The sequence below is a fragment of the Rutidosis leptorrhynchoides genome, chromosome 4 (genome assembly GCF_046630445.1).
Source record: "Rutidosis leptorrhynchoides isolate AG116_Rl617_1_P2 chromosome 4, CSIRO_AGI_Rlap_v1, whole genome shotgun sequence".
NCBI lineage: Eukaryota > Viridiplantae > Streptophyta > Magnoliopsida > Asterales > Asteraceae > Rutidosis > Rutidosis leptorrhynchoides.
Genome location: NC_092336.1, coordinates 634,631,842 through 634,653,220, shown reverse-complemented (window position 1 = coordinate 634,653,220; position 21,379 = coordinate 634,631,842). Strand labels below are relative to the sequence as shown.

At 33.2% G+C, this 21,379-nt stretch overlaps 2 protein-coding genes across 2 annotated transcripts; both read left to right on the top strand.

The window, feature by feature from the left end:
- Positions 1-3,671: 3,671 nt before the first annotated feature.
- Positions 3,672-15,546, top strand: LOC139904262 (probable sulfate transporter 3.5). The gene is made up of 12 exons (XM_071886206.1): positions 3,672-4,013; positions 4,852-5,059; positions 5,399-5,570; positions 5,919-5,984; positions 6,688-6,801; positions 13,158-13,274; positions 13,533-13,659; positions 13,750-14,036; positions 14,140-14,330; positions 14,442-14,524; positions 15,179-15,255; positions 15,370-15,546. The coding sequence occupies exons 1-12, from the start codon at positions 3,686-3,688 to the stop codon at positions 15,535-15,537; spliced, it is 1,938 nt and encodes a 645-aa protein (XP_071742307.1). The 5' UTR covers positions 3,672-3,685; the 3' UTR covers positions 15,538-15,546.
- A 1,660-nt stretch (positions 15,547-17,206) lies between these two features.
- LOC139843139 (probable sulfate transporter 3.5) lies at positions 17,207-20,873 on the top strand. Its single transcript, XM_071833210.1, has 12 exons — positions 17,207-17,528; positions 17,970-18,177; positions 18,272-18,443; positions 18,615-18,680; positions 18,940-19,053; positions 19,150-19,266; positions 19,408-19,534; positions 19,631-19,917; positions 20,011-20,201; positions 20,300-20,382; positions 20,575-20,651; positions 20,736-20,873. Exons 1-12 carry the CDS (start codon positions 17,207-17,209, stop codon positions 20,871-20,873), a joined length of 1,902 nt encoding a protein of 633 aa, XP_071689311.1.
- The last annotated feature ends 506 nt before the right edge of the window (positions 20,874-21,379 follow it).

Genomic DNA, 21,379 nt, shown 5'->3' with positions numbered 1-21,379 from the left:
TCAGCTAGGGTCATGTGCCCGTACAAGTCGCCGGTCCTCTAGTTGGAACATAGTTGCCAGTTGCTAGTTGTTGTATCTTGTATGTGGTTGAATACAGTTGTTGTTGTAGGAGTACAAGTTGGTACTGTATGCTAGACCTTTTGATAGTTCCATTCACTTAGCCTTGTGCTAACCTCTCACCTCCTCCCTTGCAGGTTCTGGATCTTAGTGCTTGTAGGGACGGGAGTCGAGTTGAAGATATGTTTGACAAGACGAACTCTGATGTCTTAACTTTTGTAAAATATGTAGCTAGTCATTTAACGTAACACCTGTGATTTGTAATTAAGTAATTAATGAATGATCTGTGATAATCGTGTTTGAAATTAACTAAAAGTATTTATGTAAATTAAGTCTTCCGCTGTGATTTAAAAAAAATCGGGGTGTTACAATATCCATATCCATTAAGGTTCATCCATATCCGTATTCATATTCATTTAAGATCATCCATATTCACTTTAAACGGATCGGATGGATATCCAACGGATCGGATGTTCATTGCCATCCCTAGGGTTAACGTAGCATCCACTTTTAGTAGGGGTGGAAGTGCCAAATACTCATAATTTGGGGATAGAATTGAAACTTTTGACATTGTATAGAAAATTTAATTGAAAATTGAATGCAGGTCGAGTCAATTCCACAAATGAGATCTACAGTATATGTCGCCCTTTCAGGCGAATTAAATAGCAGAGAAAGCTTTCGTAATTAGTCTGTTTGTTAATTAATATTATATATATATATATATATATATATATATATATATATATATATATATATATACACACACATTAATAGATAAAAAAAAAAGTGGACAATTATTTGTGAAAGAAATCAATATAATCCAACTTTTGCCAAAAAAAAAAAAAATTTAATTTAAAATATTAAAAAAAAATACTGGACTATAGAATTAGAACAGGTAGAGTATCAAATACAATTAATACTATGAAAAAGGTAATGATTAATAGTAATCTCACAAGATTTAAGCTTTCGTGTTCCTTTTTCATTAATCACAAAGGATGTCGGTAACAATTTTTTTTTTTTTTTTTTTTTTTTAAGTGAGAAAACTCTCATATGAACGAGCACATTGGCTCCCCCATAGAAGGTAAAATCTCAGGTAATCAAGCCTCCCGAGCGCGAGACCTGATACCGGGTGAATTGCGCATTATGCGCACTCTCTAGTCACACTCATTTGAACAATTTGGCATAGCCAGGAATTGAACCCGGATGATGTGATTCATTGAGCAACTCGATAACAGTTTTTTTCACACAAATGTTCTCAACACATGTAATTTTTTAGTAACTTAAGGCATATGTTGGTGTTATTAGGCCACAAACAATCATTGAAAATTACATATATTATTGATTCATAAATCCTTAATAGACATAGCTAATGTAAAATGGTTTAACAAATATTTTTATTAAACTAACTTTTTGGCCATGCATTATTCATATTTTGTATGCTCGTCAATCATTAAAGGACATAACTAATGTAATACATGTGGTGTAATAAAATTATCTAGTAATGATTTTTCGAGAAGTTAATTTACAAAGATATATTTTAATGCAATATTACGACATAGGCGTTACAAACATTTATATCACTTAAAATTTTCGATTAATGTACTAGTGCACATTATGCATATGTTCGAAAACGCCTTTGGTATCTATTGGATAGTAAGGATTATGTATATATTTACCTAATATACTATTAGTGGAAGGATGTGGAACAATAAGAAGGAATTTTCTTTTTCTATATATTTCTAGTTTTTTTATGGGCTTTTTATCACGTTTTCTCCTTTCATCAGAATAAAATTTTGAATGATGCGTATCTATTTAGTCATATAAAACTCTAAATTATGATGTCATCATTAAGTTAATTACCCTTTAATTTTCATAATGATGATTTCATAATTATATATTAATTTAACTAAAAAATAATACGAAATCTTTTATAAAAAGGAAATACTAATCTCTCCTAAATTGTAATTTTAATTTTTTTTTTTTAAATTTAAAAGGCATTTATTATTACTAATTATTATTATTATTATTATTAAAAATATAAATACTCAACTTTGAGCGAACTTTATTATTATTATAATTTACTTTTATTTTAATAATCATAATTATAATTATTATATTATTGATATTCAAATATGGATTCTTTTTACGAAATTAATTACGTTATATATGTATGAGAAAATACATGTCTCTATATATTTGTAAAAACAACGACAAGTTTCTTAGTCAAATGGGTCATTAAAATAAATGACTTTGGCAAACATTCACTTAATACCTAAAACATGTCATTAAATTGTTTCGTTTAAACAAACCAGTAATTTCACGTGTCATTTCACTAGTTATAAGTACAAAGTTTTTAGATATACTAAACAGTAGTATATAAGTTGGTTAATATTTTCAATATAATTCGTCAATTGTTTTTGCAAAAAGTTATAAGATGATTGAAATATGTATTCAAATATATACCATAATCTTAAAATAAATTAATATAATAAAATGTGTGATATTAACAATCTTTTGGATTAAGAAAGAAAAAATAATTAATTACTTCTAGTTAACAATTACCATGATAATCTGAGAGAAAAAATATATGAAAGTTTCGAGTTTAATTTATAAGTATAGTCTATTGATATACTCAACGGTAATAGGAATCTTATGTTTATGTTTTTTTGTTGGTGTGTGTAGCACATTATAGCGTTACAAATATATTGCAAATATTTTCCACAACAATGTACAACCATAATCCTCACTCGATATTATCATATACTAAGTACATTATACAATTAAAATAATGTCCAAAAAAAAATACAATTAAAATAATCTTTTTAACCATTTTACCTTTAATGAAATTATTCATATTAATTTATTTTTTATTTTTTTTGAAAAGCAGAAAATTTTATTTCTAAAAAAGAGAAGATACATAAACACGAGAACAGGAAAGCTATACAGAAGCGCCCTCGACACACTGTGTAATTATTCATATTAAATAAAAACAGAAATCAAAGGAATGGTAAAATGATTAAAAAAGTTTTTTTTTTTTTTTTTTTTTTTTTTTTTTTTTTTTTTTTTTTTTTTGCTTGGACAAATATTAAGTGGTTAAGGATAAGATACCTTACAATAAATACTTACCATATTTAACATATTTAACTTATTTTTATATTATTTACAAATATACAGCATTTGTTTACACTTGAGATGTAGGCGGGTAGTAAATGTATGCTTTACTTTATACTTCAAAATTAAAAATTAATTTGATTGTAAAATAATAGTAATAGATCAATGACAAAGGTCATAAATAAAAACGACTAGGATTTGAATCCTATAAATCCTATAAACGAAATTATGGTTCATCTCAGACGTCATATAATCCTATAAAGTTTTTATTTGTGATTTTGTTACTCCAACTTGTCCAAAGAAGTGAACAAATGGTCAAATAAAAGTCAAATTAGACCTCATTAGTCATTAATTTCGTTTTTATGCTAATATTAGTTAAATTACATAGTTATCCACAATAAATCTGAATATATTCTCATCTTTAATTTTGATTTCCACCAACCTTCTATATATACCCCATTCCCACCACCCTTTAGAATACTACCCCTTTTCTCATAACAACATATTCCTCATTCAAATGGCACCAGCTGAAGTAGTAGCAACTGGAGAAACATTTCACAAGGTGAATTTTGCAAACCCGAGAAGCTTTACGAAAACGTTCAAGTCCGATTTGAAAGAAACTTTCTTACCCGACGATCCATTTCATGATTTGAAAGGGAAACCATTGCCCATAAAGGCTAAAAAAGCCTTGCAATATTTCGTTCCAATATTCGAATGGCTTCCTAAATATACACGAAAATTGTTTGTGTATGATCTTTTAGCCGGTATCACTATTGCTAGTCTTGCAATTCCTCAAGGCATTAGTTACGCGAAACTCGCTAATGTTCCTCCTATCATTGGTTTATGTAAGTTTCTAAATTTCAATCATATATTGTTAGTTTGTTACATGCATTAAAATATTGCATTCATGTGGATAGAGTTAAAGATTGTTATCAAGAATATGATACGGAGTATTGAACTAGGAAATCACATAACATTTTTTTATTTAATTAATTAATATCATATAATGATAATGATAATGATAATGATAATGATAAATGATGATAATGATCATATCCTATAATAACGCTATTTCTAAAAATAACGGTGCACAAACTTCATTGATAATTAAGTTGATATATTTTTGGATTTCACCCATAGGGGTGGAGTTTGGAAACAATTACTCGTAATTAACTTTAATTTTATCCAAATTTAGTATTTAGTATACTGCTCCAAAATTTTGTTACTCCCCAAACCTTTATATCAACGAATTGTCAGTTTTACTTTTGTAATCAAATTTCAAAGTAAGTTTAACTTATATAATTATTAATAATTAAACTATTAACATGAATAAGTGAGGATACAATACAGAGATTAATGATTATTAATAATTATTTTTCTGTAGAACATTTTTTGTTACAACATGCAAAAATAGGATGATGGACGATTAAAATGAGGAGGTAGTAATACTATATACTCTAAAGTTGTAATTAGTCATAGTTAGTCATGACATCCTTATTCCCCCCCCCCCCCCCCCCCCCCCCCCCCCCCCCCCCCCTTATGCCATCATAAAGTAAAAAAAAAAAAAAAAAAAAAAAAACAGTAACACATAGGTGAAAAATGGGAGTAGAAACTATTCTTGTGCTATAATTGCGTGAGTATCATGCTAATAGTGATGAACTAACACGTGCATTATGTGTGCAGATTCGAGTTTCGTTCCCCCTCTAATCTACTCAGTTTTCGGGAGCTCAAAGCATCTAGCCGTCGGAACAGTAGCCGCGAGCTCGTTAATCATAGCTGCAACCATCGAAACAAAAGTGAACCCAGCCGAAAATCCACAACTCTATCTTAATCTAGTCTTCACTGCTACACTCATTTCGGGTGTAACTCAGCTTATTCTTGGCGTTTTTCGGTAAGTTCTCATTGACGGTTACAAAAATCCTTTTTTTTTGCCTTTTTTTTGCCTTTTTTTTGGAATGACATGCAAAATTTTATTAAACCGGTAGCAAGGTGTTGGGGGAAAAAACTACTAACAAAGAATCCAATGGATTTTGTAACCACATGGACCATTTAACTCTACATTTTTTATATCGAGAGAACGACCGAAAAATGAAGAAACAGTGATATTGTCCAAAACATGCGATTTTCTGAACGAATTGAAGAATGAAAAATACTAATTACATGTTTTAATAATTTAATTTCTTCAATTAATTACTACTTATATGATTTTATATCATGTTAAACTAAACAGGTTGGGAATATTGGTAGATTTCTTGTCACATTCAACAATTACTGGCTTCATGGGAGGGACAGCAACACTTATTTGCCTTCAACAATTAAAAGGAATATTTGGTTTGAAGCATTTTACAACACATACTGATATGGTATCTGTTATACGTGTCATCTTGAAAAATAAAAAAGAGGTATACTTTAATAAGTCAATTCGCTAATTAGGCACATAAATAACTAAACATAAACATTACAGTAGACAAACAAACATATATATGCCCGTTATATGTTTACTTTGTTTTTCTGCCTACTGTACATTTATTTGTCACGCATCTTTTTTACTTTTAACCATTAAAACATGTGGTTAATACAATAATACTTTGTTTTTGTATGTTTTACGGTGGTTATGCGTCAAACAGACGTTTAAAACTAGGCAATATATATTCGTGTTTATTATAGAAAAAATCACTGTTTTTATTTGTTTATATTATTTACGTATTTATAATTATAATTAAGAATATAATCTATCAATGGTTTTGCAGATAAGATGGGAAAGCACGGTTGTAGGTGTAATATTTTTGGTATTCCTTCAATTTGCAAAGTTTCTGGTAAGTCACATTCCAATATGCTTTGGTCTGTAATTTGTGAATTCTCAGCATGTGTTTCGCACGTGTCATTTAAAAACTGTTCAACATTAGAATTATATTGCAAGTACGTAATACGTAATGAAGATCATTCAAAGAACAATAAAGAAAACAAGCCGATAGGGCTTCCCTTTTAAGTGAAATTTCTTTTATACAGAGATTACTACATATGACAAAAGAGTTTTGATAAACATTTTGATGCCACATAAAGCTCCCCAAGTCAAGCTTGATCAGTCGAGTCGAGTTTGAACTTATTTAGGTTGGAGTTGAGCTCGTTTAAAAGAGCTCGAGCTCTACTCCTTTAATATGATACAAGTTTAAATTCGACTTAAGCTCGACTCGAGATCGACTATTTTATATAAACAGCATATAGTTATTATTTACTCCATATATGATTATATTTATATATTATTATAATTACAAATTGTTATAAAATAATAATATATGTATTTAAATGAAAAGGCTCGTTGGGCTCGCAAACTTTTCGGAGCTCGGAATCGTTTACTAAACAATGTTCAAAATATCTTTAAGGTCGAAATCGAGTTCAATTCGAATCGAATCTTAATGATTTCAGCTCGATTATATGACGAGTAGTTCAGTTCATTTATATACTTACATAGATATTACACTTAATTATAATCAAAAAGATAATTGATATTGTTAACAGAAACAAAAGAAACCAAAGTTATTTTGGGTGTCTGCGATAGCTCCAATGTTCGTGGTCGCAAGTGGATGCGTTTTTGCCTATCTAGCTCACGCAGAGAAACACGGCATCGCAATTGTAAGTTTTGATTTTTTTCATGTAGTTATAAAATAAATAACTTGAAATTTTAAATTAAAAAATGAGTTTGCTTTACTTGCCTAGTTGGACTAGTTGGATTGGATTTGGTATGGAATATTGTTGGTACATATGTTCAAGTGTCACGTCATTATGGTGGGCCCAACATATCACTTTTACTAGAAAGTCTAGTCGCACTAAAATTTTCTTCCGCCAAATAATTATATCATACTGTTCAAATTGTTACCATAACACTATTTGTTAATTGTCAACCATCAATCACTCACAAATGAAAATCGAATAATCAAAATTTTCAACGAGTACACATTTGTGTAGTTTACGTGATGTCTGGAGATAACCAAATGTGTTTGTTCAGGTCGTTAGTATATATATTTTTTTAATGACGGTTAGGAGTCACTGACTAAGATCCGAATGCGATATCAGAACTCACACCCCGATCATTTCTTGTGACGAACATTACAATCCTACCATCCCTCGTGAGGAAAGCCTCACAGTGAATCTATACGGACATCGCGTGTGGTAAAATCATCTTGGGTGACGCTCGAACGCAAGATGCCTGCAACCTCTGAGGCCTTGAAATTGACGGATAACCTAGGGGAAATATTTTGAAGTTCATGGGATCGAACCCCTGACCTCATTTATGGAAAGTAGGGTTATCGGCAATAAACCAACACCATGAAGTTGGGTCGTTAGTATATTTTAGGGCTTTGATACTTCACCATTAGTTATGATAATTAATTGTGAATAGTTGTACAATACAAATATTTAATGTAATATTATAAAATGATTTATCAACTTTAAAAAAATATATATATACTGTTTTCCAAAATTTAAGATAGAGAGATAGACATCATGGTCAAAAGCCAAGATATAACATTCTGTTTTTTTTAGTACAAGCGACTTGAAAACGATTATCATAGATTATATCGAAATGTTTTTACAAATGAATAACAAATAACTATAACTATATAAGTTTATATAGACTTCCAAATAAAAAATTATTTATTATTATTTAAAATTAATATTAATATTTAATATTAATATTAATATTAATATTATAATTACACTTACAATTTTAATCAAACTTTAATTATTATTATACCAATCTCCTTTTACTCTCTCTCTGACACTTTCCCCACCCCAAAAGCAAACAACAACGCCTAATTTGTAAACGGAAATTGCTCCTATTTTCTAGTGAATTAGAAGCCGTAACCTACATCATTAAACTTGCGGCATTTTTCTGATTCTGTGAGTTCGATTTTCGCCGGCAAGCGTTTCGAAACGCGCCGCCACGCGCCGTCGCTCAGTTCGCCGGAATTTTTTCCGGGCACTTTCTCTGTTCTTTTCGCAGGTATTAAAACGAAGCTTCGCTAATTCCGCCGCCTCCTGCTACCCTTGTGCCGTCGCTAGCCACCGCTGCCGGAATTTCCTTGTTTACACAAGGCTGTGTTTGTTTCTTTCTACCCTTAAACTTCTTTTACCCTTAACCTTACTTTGACTGTATTATCCTAATCTTGTGAGCCTTACTTTTTTGTATACTAGTTACGTGATTGGTATTATTAGAATACACGGAGTATTTTTTTAACTTGCTGAACTTGTTTTTTTATTTATTTTCTTATCTCATCTATTTATTTCTTACTATTTGCTATCTTTTTCCTATCTTTTGCCTTACTTTGACTGTTTACTATTGTATAGCCTGGTCTTTATTGTATTTTACTTTTTTGTTTTGAATTCTCTCAATTTTTATTTTCTTTATAGGTTAATATAGACCCTACTAGCACCTATGATCACCTGAGGTCATGTCCTCCTAGATTAGGGGCGGATAGGACTAGAGGGGTTAGAGGGGGTAATAGGGTTGCTACCCCGGGTGGGATTAGAGTGGGTAGTTGGAATATAGGAACCTTGACGGGCAAGAGGATTGAGCTCGTTGATACATTTCTTAAGAGTAATGTAGACATAGGGTGTGTTCAAGAGACTAGATGGAAGGGTGAAGGGGCGGTAGATATTAAAGACTATAGGTTGTGGTACTCGGGTTCTAGGATAGCACGAAAGGGGTAGGTATCTTTTTGGGCAAACTACATAAGGATAACGTTGTTGACGTGAGTAGGCTTAGCGATAGGATTATGTCGGTTAGTCTAATTATTAAGGAGGAGACTTTCACGGTCATAAGCGCATACGCACCTCACACGGGCTTAAGTGATGCGGAAAAGAAGAGTTTTTGGGAATTGTTAGATGAGGTAGTGAGGGGGTGCCCAGCTGACCATCGACTGATTATAGGGGGTGATCTGAATGGACACATAGGAGTGGAGGCAGAAGGTTACGAGGGAGCCCATGGGGGCTTTGGGTTTGGCCCTAGAAACGAAGAAGGGGCTCAATCCTGGAGTTTGCCATTGCCCACGAGATGGTCGTAGCAAACTCTTTCTTCAAGAAGAGGGATGCTCAGTTAGCTACTTTTCATAGCGGGGGTCGTAGCACCCAGATTGACTTTTTGCTCCTCCGTAAAGGGGAACTTAGGACTTGTAGGGACTGTAAGGTCCTTCCAGCATTGACGTGCTCCTCCCAGCATCGATTGTTGGTCATGGACCTAGTCACTCGGGGAAGAGTTGGTAGGAGGGCCAGGGTTGTGCAACCTAGAGTCCTTTGGAAGAACCTGCATGGAGCGAATGCAGAGTATTTTAGAGCGACTGTTGCTGATAGATTGAGGGTAGAAGGGGATTACGTAGCCCCTACTGATGTAGATCAGATTTGGAACCGCATGGCGTCCGCTATCAGAGATGTGGCAAAAGAGACTTTAGGGGTGGCAATAGGGACATCGAGAGCCCATAAGAGTAGTAGAGAATCGTGATGGCTTAATGACGATGTCCAAACGAAAGTCGCGTTAAAACAGACGAGGTTTAGGGAGCTCATTACTTTTGGAGAAGGGACACCTGCAGAGAGAACTAGGATAGAAGAAAGATATAAAGAAGCTAAAAGAGAAGCAAAGAAGGCCGTAGCTATTGCTAAAGACAAAGCATATGAAGATTTATATAGGAAACTAAACTCTAAAGAGGGAGCTAATGACATATATAGGATAGCTAAAGCTAGGGAGCGAAGAAGCAGGGACTTGGTTAACGTCAAATTTATCAAGAATGAAGCGGGTCAAACTATAGTGAAAGAAGACCTTATTAGGAATAGATGGGAGGAGTATTTTGCATCCCTCTTCTGTAGGGAAAGACCCGAGCGGAACGGGGAACTCCATGAGGTTCGTGAGTATCAAAACAACTGTTTCTGTACGAAGATTAACCAGGAGGAAGTTAGATCGTCTCTACGAAAGATGGGGAGAAACAAAGCAGTAGGACCAGACCAAATTCCGATTGAGGCATGGAGGTGCCTAGGAGATGAAGGGGTTAGATGGCTGACAAACCTTTTCAACATGACGTTTAGAAGCGCAAAGATGCCTATGGAATGGAGACTTAGTGAGGTTATTCCCATTTACAAGAATAAGGGAGATGCGCAAATATGTAGTAATTATAGAGGCATAAAGTTACTTAGTCATACAATGAAGCTTTGGGAGAGAGTGATTGAGACGAGGCTCCGACGTGAGACAAAGGTTTCAGAGAACCAGTTCGGTTTCATGCCAGGACGTTCGTCGATAGAAGCGATCCACATCGTTAGAAGCCTTATGGAGAAGTATAGGGAAAAACAAAAGAACCTACACATGGCATTCGTAGACTTGGAAAAGGCTTATGACTGTGTCCCGCGTGAGCTGATTTGGAAGACCCTTAATGTTAGGGGTGTCCCAAGTAGATATATAAGGACTATTAGAGATATGTATGAGGGGGCGAAGACTCGTGTACGTACGACGGTAGGAAACACTGAGTTTTTCCCAGTAGAGGTAGGTTTACATCAGGGATCGGCCCTTAGCCCATATCTTTTCGCTTTGATTCTAGACGAACTGACTCAAAGGATACAAGATAACATCCCATGGTGCCTAATATTCGCGGACGATATTGTATTAGTTTCGGATTCCCAGGATGAGCTTAACAGAAGGATAGAGCAATGGAGGAGCGCCCTAGAATCAAATGGCCTACGGATTAGCAGACTTAAGTCGGAGTACCTTAGATGCGATTTCAGGACGAGCGAAGAGGAACAAGAGGATATTGTGGACGTCCGAATTGGGGACCAAATTTTACCTCCACAAGAGTCCTTTAGATATTTTGGCTCGATGCTTCACAAATCGGGAAGGATAGATGAGGACGTGACACATCGTATACGAGTAGGATGGTTGAAGTGGAGGGCAGCGAAAGGGGTGTAGTGCGACAAGAAGGTACCCCTTAAATTGAAAGGGAAATTCTTCAAGGTGGCAATCAGACCGGCCATGTTGTACGGATCGGAGTGTTGGCCAATGACGAAAGCCCAGGAGAGAAGGATGGAGGTGGCAGAAATGAGGATGCTTAGGTGGACGTGTGGTAAGACAATGCTAGATTTGATACCAAATGGAGTTTTTAGGGAGAACTTGAAAGTTGGGAACATAACCAACAAGCTGAGGGAAGGACGACTAAGATGGTTTGGACATGTTTTGAGGCGCCCACTTTTAGCCCCGGTTAGGAGAGTCGAGACCCTTGTTGTTGGGGCGTAAGGAGAAGGGGTAGACCCAGACGTAGGTTGGAGGATAGATTGAAGCTTGACATGAAGGAGCTCTTATTGACTGAGGACATGACTTCTGATAGGAATTTGTGGAGGAGTAGAATTAGAATAGATGACTAGGCTCTACATTTTGTTTATTTTTTTATATATATTTATATTATATTTCCTGCCTACTTGCTTGTGTGCCTTATCGTATTGGCTGTACCTGTTTTATGGTTATATTATATATCTATACTTATTGTAGCATTTTCAGAGGATTTATTGCACTATATGGTTACATGTTTGTATTACATTATATAGCAATTAATTTATACATACTTTACATATCACATGCTTTTATGCTATCATTGTATGCTTATTTGTCTATGTTTACATTGTATACCATCTATTTTATACTGCATAGTATACCTACATGCTTCTTACCAACATGTTTTCGTATACTTATTGTACTTACATGACTGGTTATACTTGCATATTTGACACGCACATATTTTAATTATATGTTATATTACATTATTTTGTTACATGCTTTATTTACCTATACATATCGTATTGATATATACTTTATTCATGGTAAAGTTTCTTTTTTATCTACTTTACTTGTATACTTTTACTGCACATATCGGAATTCATGGTTCTTTATGGTCGGAGGTCCCTAGGAAGCAGCCTCTCTGCTCTACAGAATAGGGAGGGACGACTTCCTCTACCTGGGGACCGATAGGTATCCGTGAGTGGAGGAATGACTTCCCTTTTACTTTAGGGTAGAGGAAAGGACTGTCTACATCTAACCTCCCCACACTTCACTCTGGTGGAATTGGGTATTGTTGTTGTTGTTAATTATTATTATCATAATAATTATAATATTTTAATATAATTCTGTGTTTTGTATAGTCAATGAAGTGCATCTACAACTGTTTGAAATGTGTTCTATTCCATTTGAAATATTCGATCTTTTTGTAATGTTCTAGTAAAGTTACTAAAAGCATGATTCATAATTAAATCTCTTACAGATCTGTTGGTCTATTTTTATCAACTTTCTGTTATAGGTTACTCTGTTCCTTAATATACTCCTTATAGTTGTATTAAAATTACTGATTTAGTCCTTCATAGTTTTTAATTAAGTCAATAGACCTTTAATTAAAAACCTATTGCCTATATAGTCCTTTAATCTAAGTTACCCTCATCTAAATTATTAACATTATTTAGATAAAGGACTAACTAGGTAACAAGTTTTCAAATAAAGGACTATTAAGGTAACTAAAAAGTTTACAGGATCAAATCAATAGTTATGATATAACTATAAGGATCAACGAAGTAATCTAGGTTATAATATGGGAATACAAATACATACAAATACATATAATAATAAACAAGGTCGGATTTTGGTAAGTGCAATGTGTTCAAATGCACATGCCTAAAGTGTAAAGGTCTCAAATATATAATTCAACATTCAACAACATATTCTATGGTCCATTTTCTATAAAATTTTAAAAATATTGCATTTTTTGTAGTATTAGTTAACTATTTCTCATATATTTGAAACACTTTCGTATACAAAGGAGCATTTTCTTTATTTGCTCAACAAGACCCTTATAATCAACAGGGCGCCTTGAATAAATATCAATTATCAATTATTTATTACTTGAATATGCATTAGCCAGAAAAAAAAAAAATGTGGGTTAACCGAAATTGGAAATTAAAAACACGTGCAGGTGGGTGACTTGAAAAAGGGAATTAATCCATCTTCTCTTAAAAATTTGGACTTTGATCCAAAATATATATCAGCACCAATTCAAGCAGGCCTCGTAACAGCCATGATTGCTCTTGCAGTAAGTACAAATCAATTTTTCTTTTAGATATTGTGCTAATTGCATTAATAGATATTATGTTAATTATATTTAAAAAAAAAAAAAAAAACTTATCAAAGGGCCATTGGCCTGGGAGTATCGTGGTTTCCTTATAACCAAGAGGTTAAGGGTGAATTCAAGTCTTGTTGTGGACACATTTCGTGGATTAGTGTAAATATTCGTGTAATTTTTGTGTTAGTTTGCCATAAAAAAACTTAAAACGGAATTGTGGTTTCGTAGGAAGGAATCGCGATAGGAAGAAGTTTTGCAATAATGGAAAATAAACAGATTGATGGTAACAAAGAGATGATAGCTTTTGGTCTCATGAACATTATTGGATCTTTCACTTCTTGCTACTTAACCACAGGTTTATTCATTTTCCTTATATTTCATCAAAAATGTTATAAAATCAAATCCACTATAATCTCTTCTTAACCTCTCCCTTTGTTTATTTCAGGGCCATTTTCAAAAACCGCAGTGAATTACAATGCAGGATGCAAATCACAAATGGCTAACGTAGTAATGTCAATATGTATGATGTTAACATTACTCTTCTTGGCACCACTTTTTAGTTACACTCCTCTTGTTGCACTTTCGGCGATTATCATGTCTGCAATGCTTGGTCTAATCGAGTATGATAAAGCTTATCATCTATACAAAACCGACAAATTTGATTTCGCCATTTGCATAGTGGCGTTCTTTGGCGTCGCTTTTATTAGCATGGACGTTGGCCTCATGTTATCGGTACATATTATATGTTCTTCATGACATTCTTAAACACTATGAATAGGTTCATATGTTTTATCTACTAATACAGAAAATATAAAACGCCTCGTTATTTTGATAGGTGGGATTAGCGTTGTTGAGAGCGCTTTTGTACGTAGCTAGGCCAGCAAGTTCGAAACTTGGTAACATACCGGACACTGATTTATATCGCGATGTAGAACAATATCCTGGAGCCATTGGCATTCCTAAGACACTAATTTTGCAACTTGGTTCACCAATTTACTTTGCTAATTCGGGTTACATTAGAGAAAGGTTTATTTCTTTTTTAAAACCTTTGATTCCTAATTAGTGGCAAACATGATTAAGATAAAGATTTGATGATTAAATCTAACACATTTTTCATGATTGTGGAATCTTTTTAAGGATTTTGAGATGGATTAGAGATGAAAAAGCGAATAAAGATTTTCAAGGAGATGATGTTGAATATGTTATTTTGGACTTGGGAGGTAAAATATTCTTAATCCATTATTAATTAACAGGTAACGGGATAAAGTTTTTTATACTTGGGATAGGAAACCATTTTTGGGGATTGATATTTCCACCATGAATTTTACTATATCCATCCAGATGTACTAATTTATCCTTAATGATGGCTTGTACAAAATTGTTGTTATAGTTTTTTTAGGGATATTGTTGGAATAGAAGCATCAAATGATGGTGGAAGGATAAAATTTGATGGTGAAAGTATCATCACCCTTTTCCATTTTATTTAAATGTAAACGGATAAGGTTTTTCTTGTTTTAACTACTCGGACAAAAAGAGTATTCAACTCATCTTTTTTAATGGCAAACACATACAGATGGGGCGGGTGTAAAAATTTAATAAAAAATTTTCATTGTCAGCAGAGGCAAACATTAAAAACAACCTTATTTTTTGGTAAAAACTTTATTTTAGTGTAAATTTTTTTCTTTCCCGTTAAATCCAGGTGAGTCGGATAACCCCTCTAACTATCACTATCTTCTGCCACTCCACACGAATATTCATGAATATGTACAAATAGTCCATCATAGACCTACAACCCTAAGGTTGATGAATTACCTGATACCGCTAGGCCGATGGTCATTTGGCACACGATAAAGCTTGTTATGTCGTTTAATCAGGTGTTACATCCATTGATATCACCGGTGTCGAAACTCTGGTTGAAATTCTCAGAAGTTTAGAAGCCAAGGAAATGAAGGTAATATATTGACATACTTCTTATTCATTTCATATTATTTTACATATTTGAAACAAATTATAATAAAACTTCCAAATTGATAGTAATTAACTCAATACATGCATGTAAATACAGGTTGTCATAGTAAATCCAAGACTTGAGGTGATGGAGAAATTAATCGTTACTAAATTCATTGAAAAAATTGGAAAAGAACGTGTGTTTTTGTCGATCGAAGATGCTATCGAGGGTTGCAAATTCTCACTAGCGCAATCAAAGGATTATGGTGGCCAGTTGCGTAATTGAAGATAAAAGAAGGGGTTGATTCATTTGTATTGCAACAAGAAGATGAAAATAGCATGTTGCATCTACCATCTGTACTGTTTGAGTAATTGTAAGTGCGTGAATTGTTGTTGCAATACAAAAGATCACTAGTTTGTATGAAAACTAATATCTAGTGGTAGCAAAACATAAACTGATTAGATTTTCACTGTTCCGACTAACTGAAAAGTACAGTATATTTTACTCAAATAGTCAAATATATGATGTCTAATCAGGTTATCAATAACTTTTTCGACTATTTTCCTTGATCAACTCAAGATAGATATGCGAGTGAGGTTTGAACTAATAGTAATTTTATAAATTCGTAGTGCAATTTTTGAATATTAATGTTGATATAGTTAAGAGTTTTTTTTTTTTTTTTTTTTTTTTTTCAAAGAGCAAGATATATTAATGTTGAGAAAGTTCAGAGTTATAAATTGTTGGTATTAGTATTTTTTTTCTTTTATTTAGTTATTACTTTTGTTATGTTTATAATCATTTCTCAAAAGGTTTTATAACATTTGTTTTAACACTTATTGAAAAACGATCAATATAGCGTACATTTAAACATATCATATATAAGTTAGTTTCATATTTATAATGTATCGGACCACCAGGAATAATAATAAAAATTCTACTTAAACAATAGGTTGTTCAGTTAATTATTCTACTAGTTACATAACTTTTTTACCAAATAAGTTTCATACTAATGACTACTTTTATATAATGGGCCTATGAGCCAATTCTACCATCGCCATGTACTTATACCCGAGAAACAGTTGGCTGAACTTTTGGGCTCCCTAAGTTAAGCCCAATACGCTTCAAACTCACATTATGGTGAGAATAAGAAATACTAAGAATTGAATTACGGAGTAAGAAATAAGAAATGAAAAATATCAAATATATACAATTAACCACGCACTCAAAACTTAATTAAGCAGCATTCTTTCCTATTTCTATATTTTAACCGTATTATTTTATGTCATGTCCTTCATGGAATCAACTGTTCATATACATAGTACAATAATGTTATTCCTAAACGAAGTAATGTTGGAACCATATAAACACTTCAATTCATTTGGATATACAATCTTGTAGGAATCCAAAAACCATGTCTAAATTAAATACATACGACATCGCAAATAAATCTTTTAGTCGAACCCACTGGATGAAGGTCATATTTCGAAAATATTCCATTTTGAAGCAACTCACATTTCAATTTCAATCTTCCTCATAACAAATTCCTTCCTAATTCGTACACTATTCTTTCGGGAACTACAAAAAAGTCGTTTTAATCGAATGGATAAGCAATTTCCTTCGTAGTTTAACATATGGAATTTGAACATGTCAACTTTAATTATCCAATAAGCCGATTTTATGTGGATAAAAAGCCTATATTTAGAATCCCCTTTAAATATGAATCTGTCAACATTAATCTCAACTTACTACTCACATATACTTGATATAAAATTACGTTTTTATCTCTCATTTTTAGACTTTTTACCTAACCTTCTATAAATACGCCATCCCAACCTCACTTTCTAATACCATTTTCCACATTTATCACACACACATAACGATTAACTAACTAACTTCTTTCTTTATTTTTACTATTTTCTATTTATCTATTTATTTATAGAATTATATGATTCCAATGGAGCCGGTGAAAGGTGAAACTGATGCTGCCGGAAAGGTGAACTTTGCGCCCCCACGGAGTTTTTCGGTGGCATTCAAATCGGATTTGAAGGAAACTTTATTCCCCGATGACCCGTTTCATGACTTTAAAGGGAAGACATTTTCTGTTAAGGCTAAAAAAGCCGTACAATATTTTGTACCGGTGTTTCAATGGCTTCCGACTTATAGTAGCAAGGTTTTCATGTATGATCTTTTGGCTGGGATCACCATTGCTAGCCTTGCCATTCCTCAAGGCATTAGTTATGCCAAACTCGCTAATATTCCTCCCATTATCGGTTTATGTAAGTTTCATTTGTTTTTATTACTAGGATATTGCTAAACATGTTGTCGTTAAGAAGCTTAAAAATATTGTATAGGTGTTAGTCTGTTATGTCCAACACCTTTAATATTATATATTAACTACAACATAAGGGTTATGTTTAGAAAAATCCTTATTATTATTATTCTCCTGTAATGTTACGTGTAGTATTCAGGAATTCATGACCGTCTTGTAGATCATTTTTAATATGTGGATCATTCATTGTTTTTATTATGATTAATACGGAGTAGCACTTTTTATTTATTTATACTTAATAGAGTAATTATCTAGGAAGGTCGGGTCGAAAAGATATTAAGGAAAAAAATTTATGCTCAATTCGGAAGGATTTGTTTTGTTGTATGTCATGAAATTTGTTTCTTTTTGACGAATAGTAACAACAATGACAAGATCATTTAACATGCAGATTCGAGCTTTGTTCCGCCTCTAATTTATGCAATTTTTGGCAACTCAAAGCATTTGGCTGTGGGAACAGTCGCTTCAAGTTCGTTGATCATAGCTGAAGCTATTGAAAAGAAAGTGCACGAAGCCGATGATCCACAACTCTATCTTAATTTAATCTTCACTGCTACACTCATATCTGGTGTAATTCAGTTGATTCTTGGTATTTTCAGGTGAACTGATTGTGACGCACAAAACTCAATTTATATATGATAATGTATGAGTTTATAACTATACTAACTTATATGTTACAATTGTAAACTGCAGGCTAGGGATTTTAGTTGATTTCTTGTCACATTCTACGATCACTGGCTTTATGGGAGGGACAGCAACAATCATTTGCCTTCAACAACTGAAAGGCATTTTTGGATTAAAGCATTTTACTACACATACTGATGTTGTGTCTGTTACAACTGCTATCTTTAAGCATAAACATGAGGTATACATTAAAACCACTTTAAGATATATTTATTTAAGTAGACTAAATTAGAGTTAAAGACTTAGGACCCACAAGTGCCCTGCTTATGAATTAAAAATACACCAAGTTTACTGGACACAACTTTCATAATTAATTGAATGCAGTTTTCTAAATCAGTTCTTGGTTTTACAGATAAGGTGGGAATGCACGCTTGTGGGCGTTTTCTTCTTAGTTTTTCTGCACTGCGCAAAGATGGTGGTACGTGACTTTCAAATATCTCGCTAGACTCTGTTACATGATGTTTTTTCGTCCCTAAATTTGCATCACATGTGGCTTAAAATATGTATCAATCTGAAATATGATATAATATGATACAGTAACAAATAAGATGGAATGTTCCTATCTGAGATATACATGAAAAAAATACATCATTGTCATTCATATGTGTTCTGTTATTATATTATAATATATGCATACGTTAAAAGTTAATGTATATGAATGTACAATGGCTATGCAGAAGCAAAAGAAACCGAAACTATTTTGGGTGTCTGCAATAGCTCCAATGTTTGTTGTCGCAATTGGATGCGTCTTTGCTTACGCATTTAAGGCGGAGAAATATGGCATCACAATTGTAAGTTTTTGCTTGCTAATTTTGCATTTGTGGGGATATGAAACTTAGTTTCCCATATGTAACTGATAATTGTACCTGAACTGAATTTGTATACAGGTGGGTCCGTTGAAAAAAGGAATTAATCCTCCCTCTCTAAAGAATTTGGATTTTAACCCCAAATATATATCAGCACCTATTGAAGCAGGAGTCATTACAGCCCTCATCGCTCTTGCGGTAATTACACACTTATCGAAAAGAATATTTCAATATACATATAAGTTAAAGTCTGCGTTTTTGAAATGTGCTAGCGTTGTTGACCATATAATCACGATCATTACATTATTCTTATTTGTCATAAAATTTGTCATTTTGTAGGAAGGAATAGCAATTGGAAGAAGTTTCGCATTGATGGTAAATCAACAAATTGATGGTAATAAAGAAATGGTAGCTTTCGGTCTCATGAACATTGTTGGATCTTTGACCTCTTGCTACTTAACTACAGGTTCTTTCTTCTTTGGTGATTTTTTAGAATAATAAGGAACTAAATTTGTTTACATTTTCATCAAGTATAACAATGTTACTTATTAATTTAATGTAGGGCCATTTTCGAAAACAGCGGTGAATTACAACGCGGGGTGTAAAACACAAATGTCTAATGTAGTGATGGCAATATGTATGATGTTAACATTGTTCTTCTTGGCACCACTCTTTAGCTATACTCCACTTGTTGCTCTTTCGGCCATTATCATGTCAGCAATGCTTGGTCTTATCGATTATGATAAAGTTTACCATTTATACAAAACCGACAAGTTTGATTGCGTTATTTGCTTGGCTGCTTTCCTTGGTGTTGCTTTCATTAGCATGGACGTTGGCCTCATGTTGTCGGTATATTACCTTTCATTAATTAATATTCTTTTGCTACCTATATACATATATACATTTATATATATATATAGAATGTTCGTTCTTTGTCTGTAGGTGGGTTTAGCTCTGATTAGAGCCCTTCTGTATGTGGCTAGACCTGCAAGTTCAAAGCTTGGCAACATAGCAGACACCGGTTTGTATCATGATATAGAACAATATCCCGGTGCCATCAACATTCCTAAAACTCTAATTTTGCAACTTGGTTCTCCAATTTACTTTGCGAATTCTGGTTACCTTAGAGAAAGGTATAAAATCTTGGTATACATTCTGTTGCATAACATGAAGTTTTGAATATAACAGTATAATCTTAACCTTTTTTTTTATTTTTTTTATGTTTTTGAAGGATTCTAAGATGGGTTAGAGATGAAAAGGCCAATAAAGATTCTGAAGGAGAAGATATTGAGTATGTTTTATTAGATTTAGGAGGTAAGATCTATAGTTATATCTTTACCCATAACCCATTACATAAGTTCATATGTTTGAAACTTAAAATCTGTCTTAATCCTCTTATGGGACCTACAAAATTTACTAGTTGACTTTCAAATGTACTAGTACCATGTCATACTATTACATGTTCCATGTTTAGCATAATAATATATGCAACATTTTCATATACAGGTGTTACATCTATTGACATAACCGGTGTCGAAACTCTAGTTGAAATTCGTAGATGTTTAGAAGTTCAAGAAATCAAGGTAACATAGAGTTATATTCACACTATTTTTCCTGATTACATAATCGAGTTTTTAGTAAGTGTAGTAATTTGATTTTGAATACAGGTTGTTATAGTAAACCCAAGGCTGGAGGTTATGGAAAAGTTGCTTGTTACGAATTTCATAGACAAAATTGGGAAAGAACGTGTGTTTCTATCGATCAAAGATGCAATAGAGGGATGCAAGTTTTCACTTGGACAGTAAAAGAATGGTGATAGCGAAGATCATTAACGATAAAAGAAAGTAACTGAGTCTTTGGTATTGCAGGATTTAGGTGAACAGAACACATATATCATCCTTGTGCTTAGTTGTGTAAATGCATAAAATGTTGATGCAATACAAAAGTTTGTAAGGAAACTAATAACTACTAATTCAAAATTTTTGGAGACTTACTGTTCAAAAGCTTCATATGATGTGTATTAGATCTTTCTTTTTATCAAACATATAGTTATTAGTGATGGGAAAATAGTCACAACGGGCAATCTACAAAGCGAAAATAAACCCGTTTGACCAATACTTTCCCGACCCGTATGAACCCGTGAGGATGCTAACAAACAAGCTATACCACAATCATCACAAATCAATCTCAATTCTGTCCCAAATCAGTAAATACGAAATAAATAAGCACACACAATACACACGAGACTTTTTACGTGGAAAACCCCTCAAAATCGAGAGTAAAAACCACGGGACTCGTAAGCCACTTAAAT

What these genes read in the sequence shown, in the direction of transcription:
- LOC139904262 (XM_071886206.1), top strand. Translation starts at nt 3,686, where the DNA reads ATGGCACCAGCTGAAGTAGTAGCAACTGGAGAAACATTTCACAAGGTG. An exon ending in TCTTGAAAAATAAAAAAGAG is followed by an intron (nt 5,571 to 5,918) that starts GTATACTTTAAT and finishes ATGGTTTTGCAG; the next exon opens with ATAAGATGGGAAAGCACGGT. An exon ending in TCGGGTTACATTAGAGAAAG is followed by an intron (nt 14,331 to 14,441) that starts GTTTATTTCTTT and finishes AATCTTTTTAAG; the next exon opens with GATTTTGAGATGGATTAGAG.
- LOC139843139 (XM_071833210.1), top strand. Translation starts at nt 17,207, where the DNA reads ATGGAGCCGGTGAAAGGTGAAACTGATGCTGCCGGAAAGGTGAACTTT. An exon ending in AGAAATATGGCATCACAATT is followed by an intron (nt 19,054 to 19,149) that starts GTAAGTTTTTGC and finishes ATTTGTATACAG; the next exon opens with GTGGGTCCGTTGAAAAAAGG. An exon ending in CAGCCCTCATCGCTCTTGCG is followed by an intron (nt 19,267 to 19,407) that starts GTAATTACACAC and finishes GTCATTTTGTAG; the next exon opens with GAAGGAATAGCAATTGGAAG.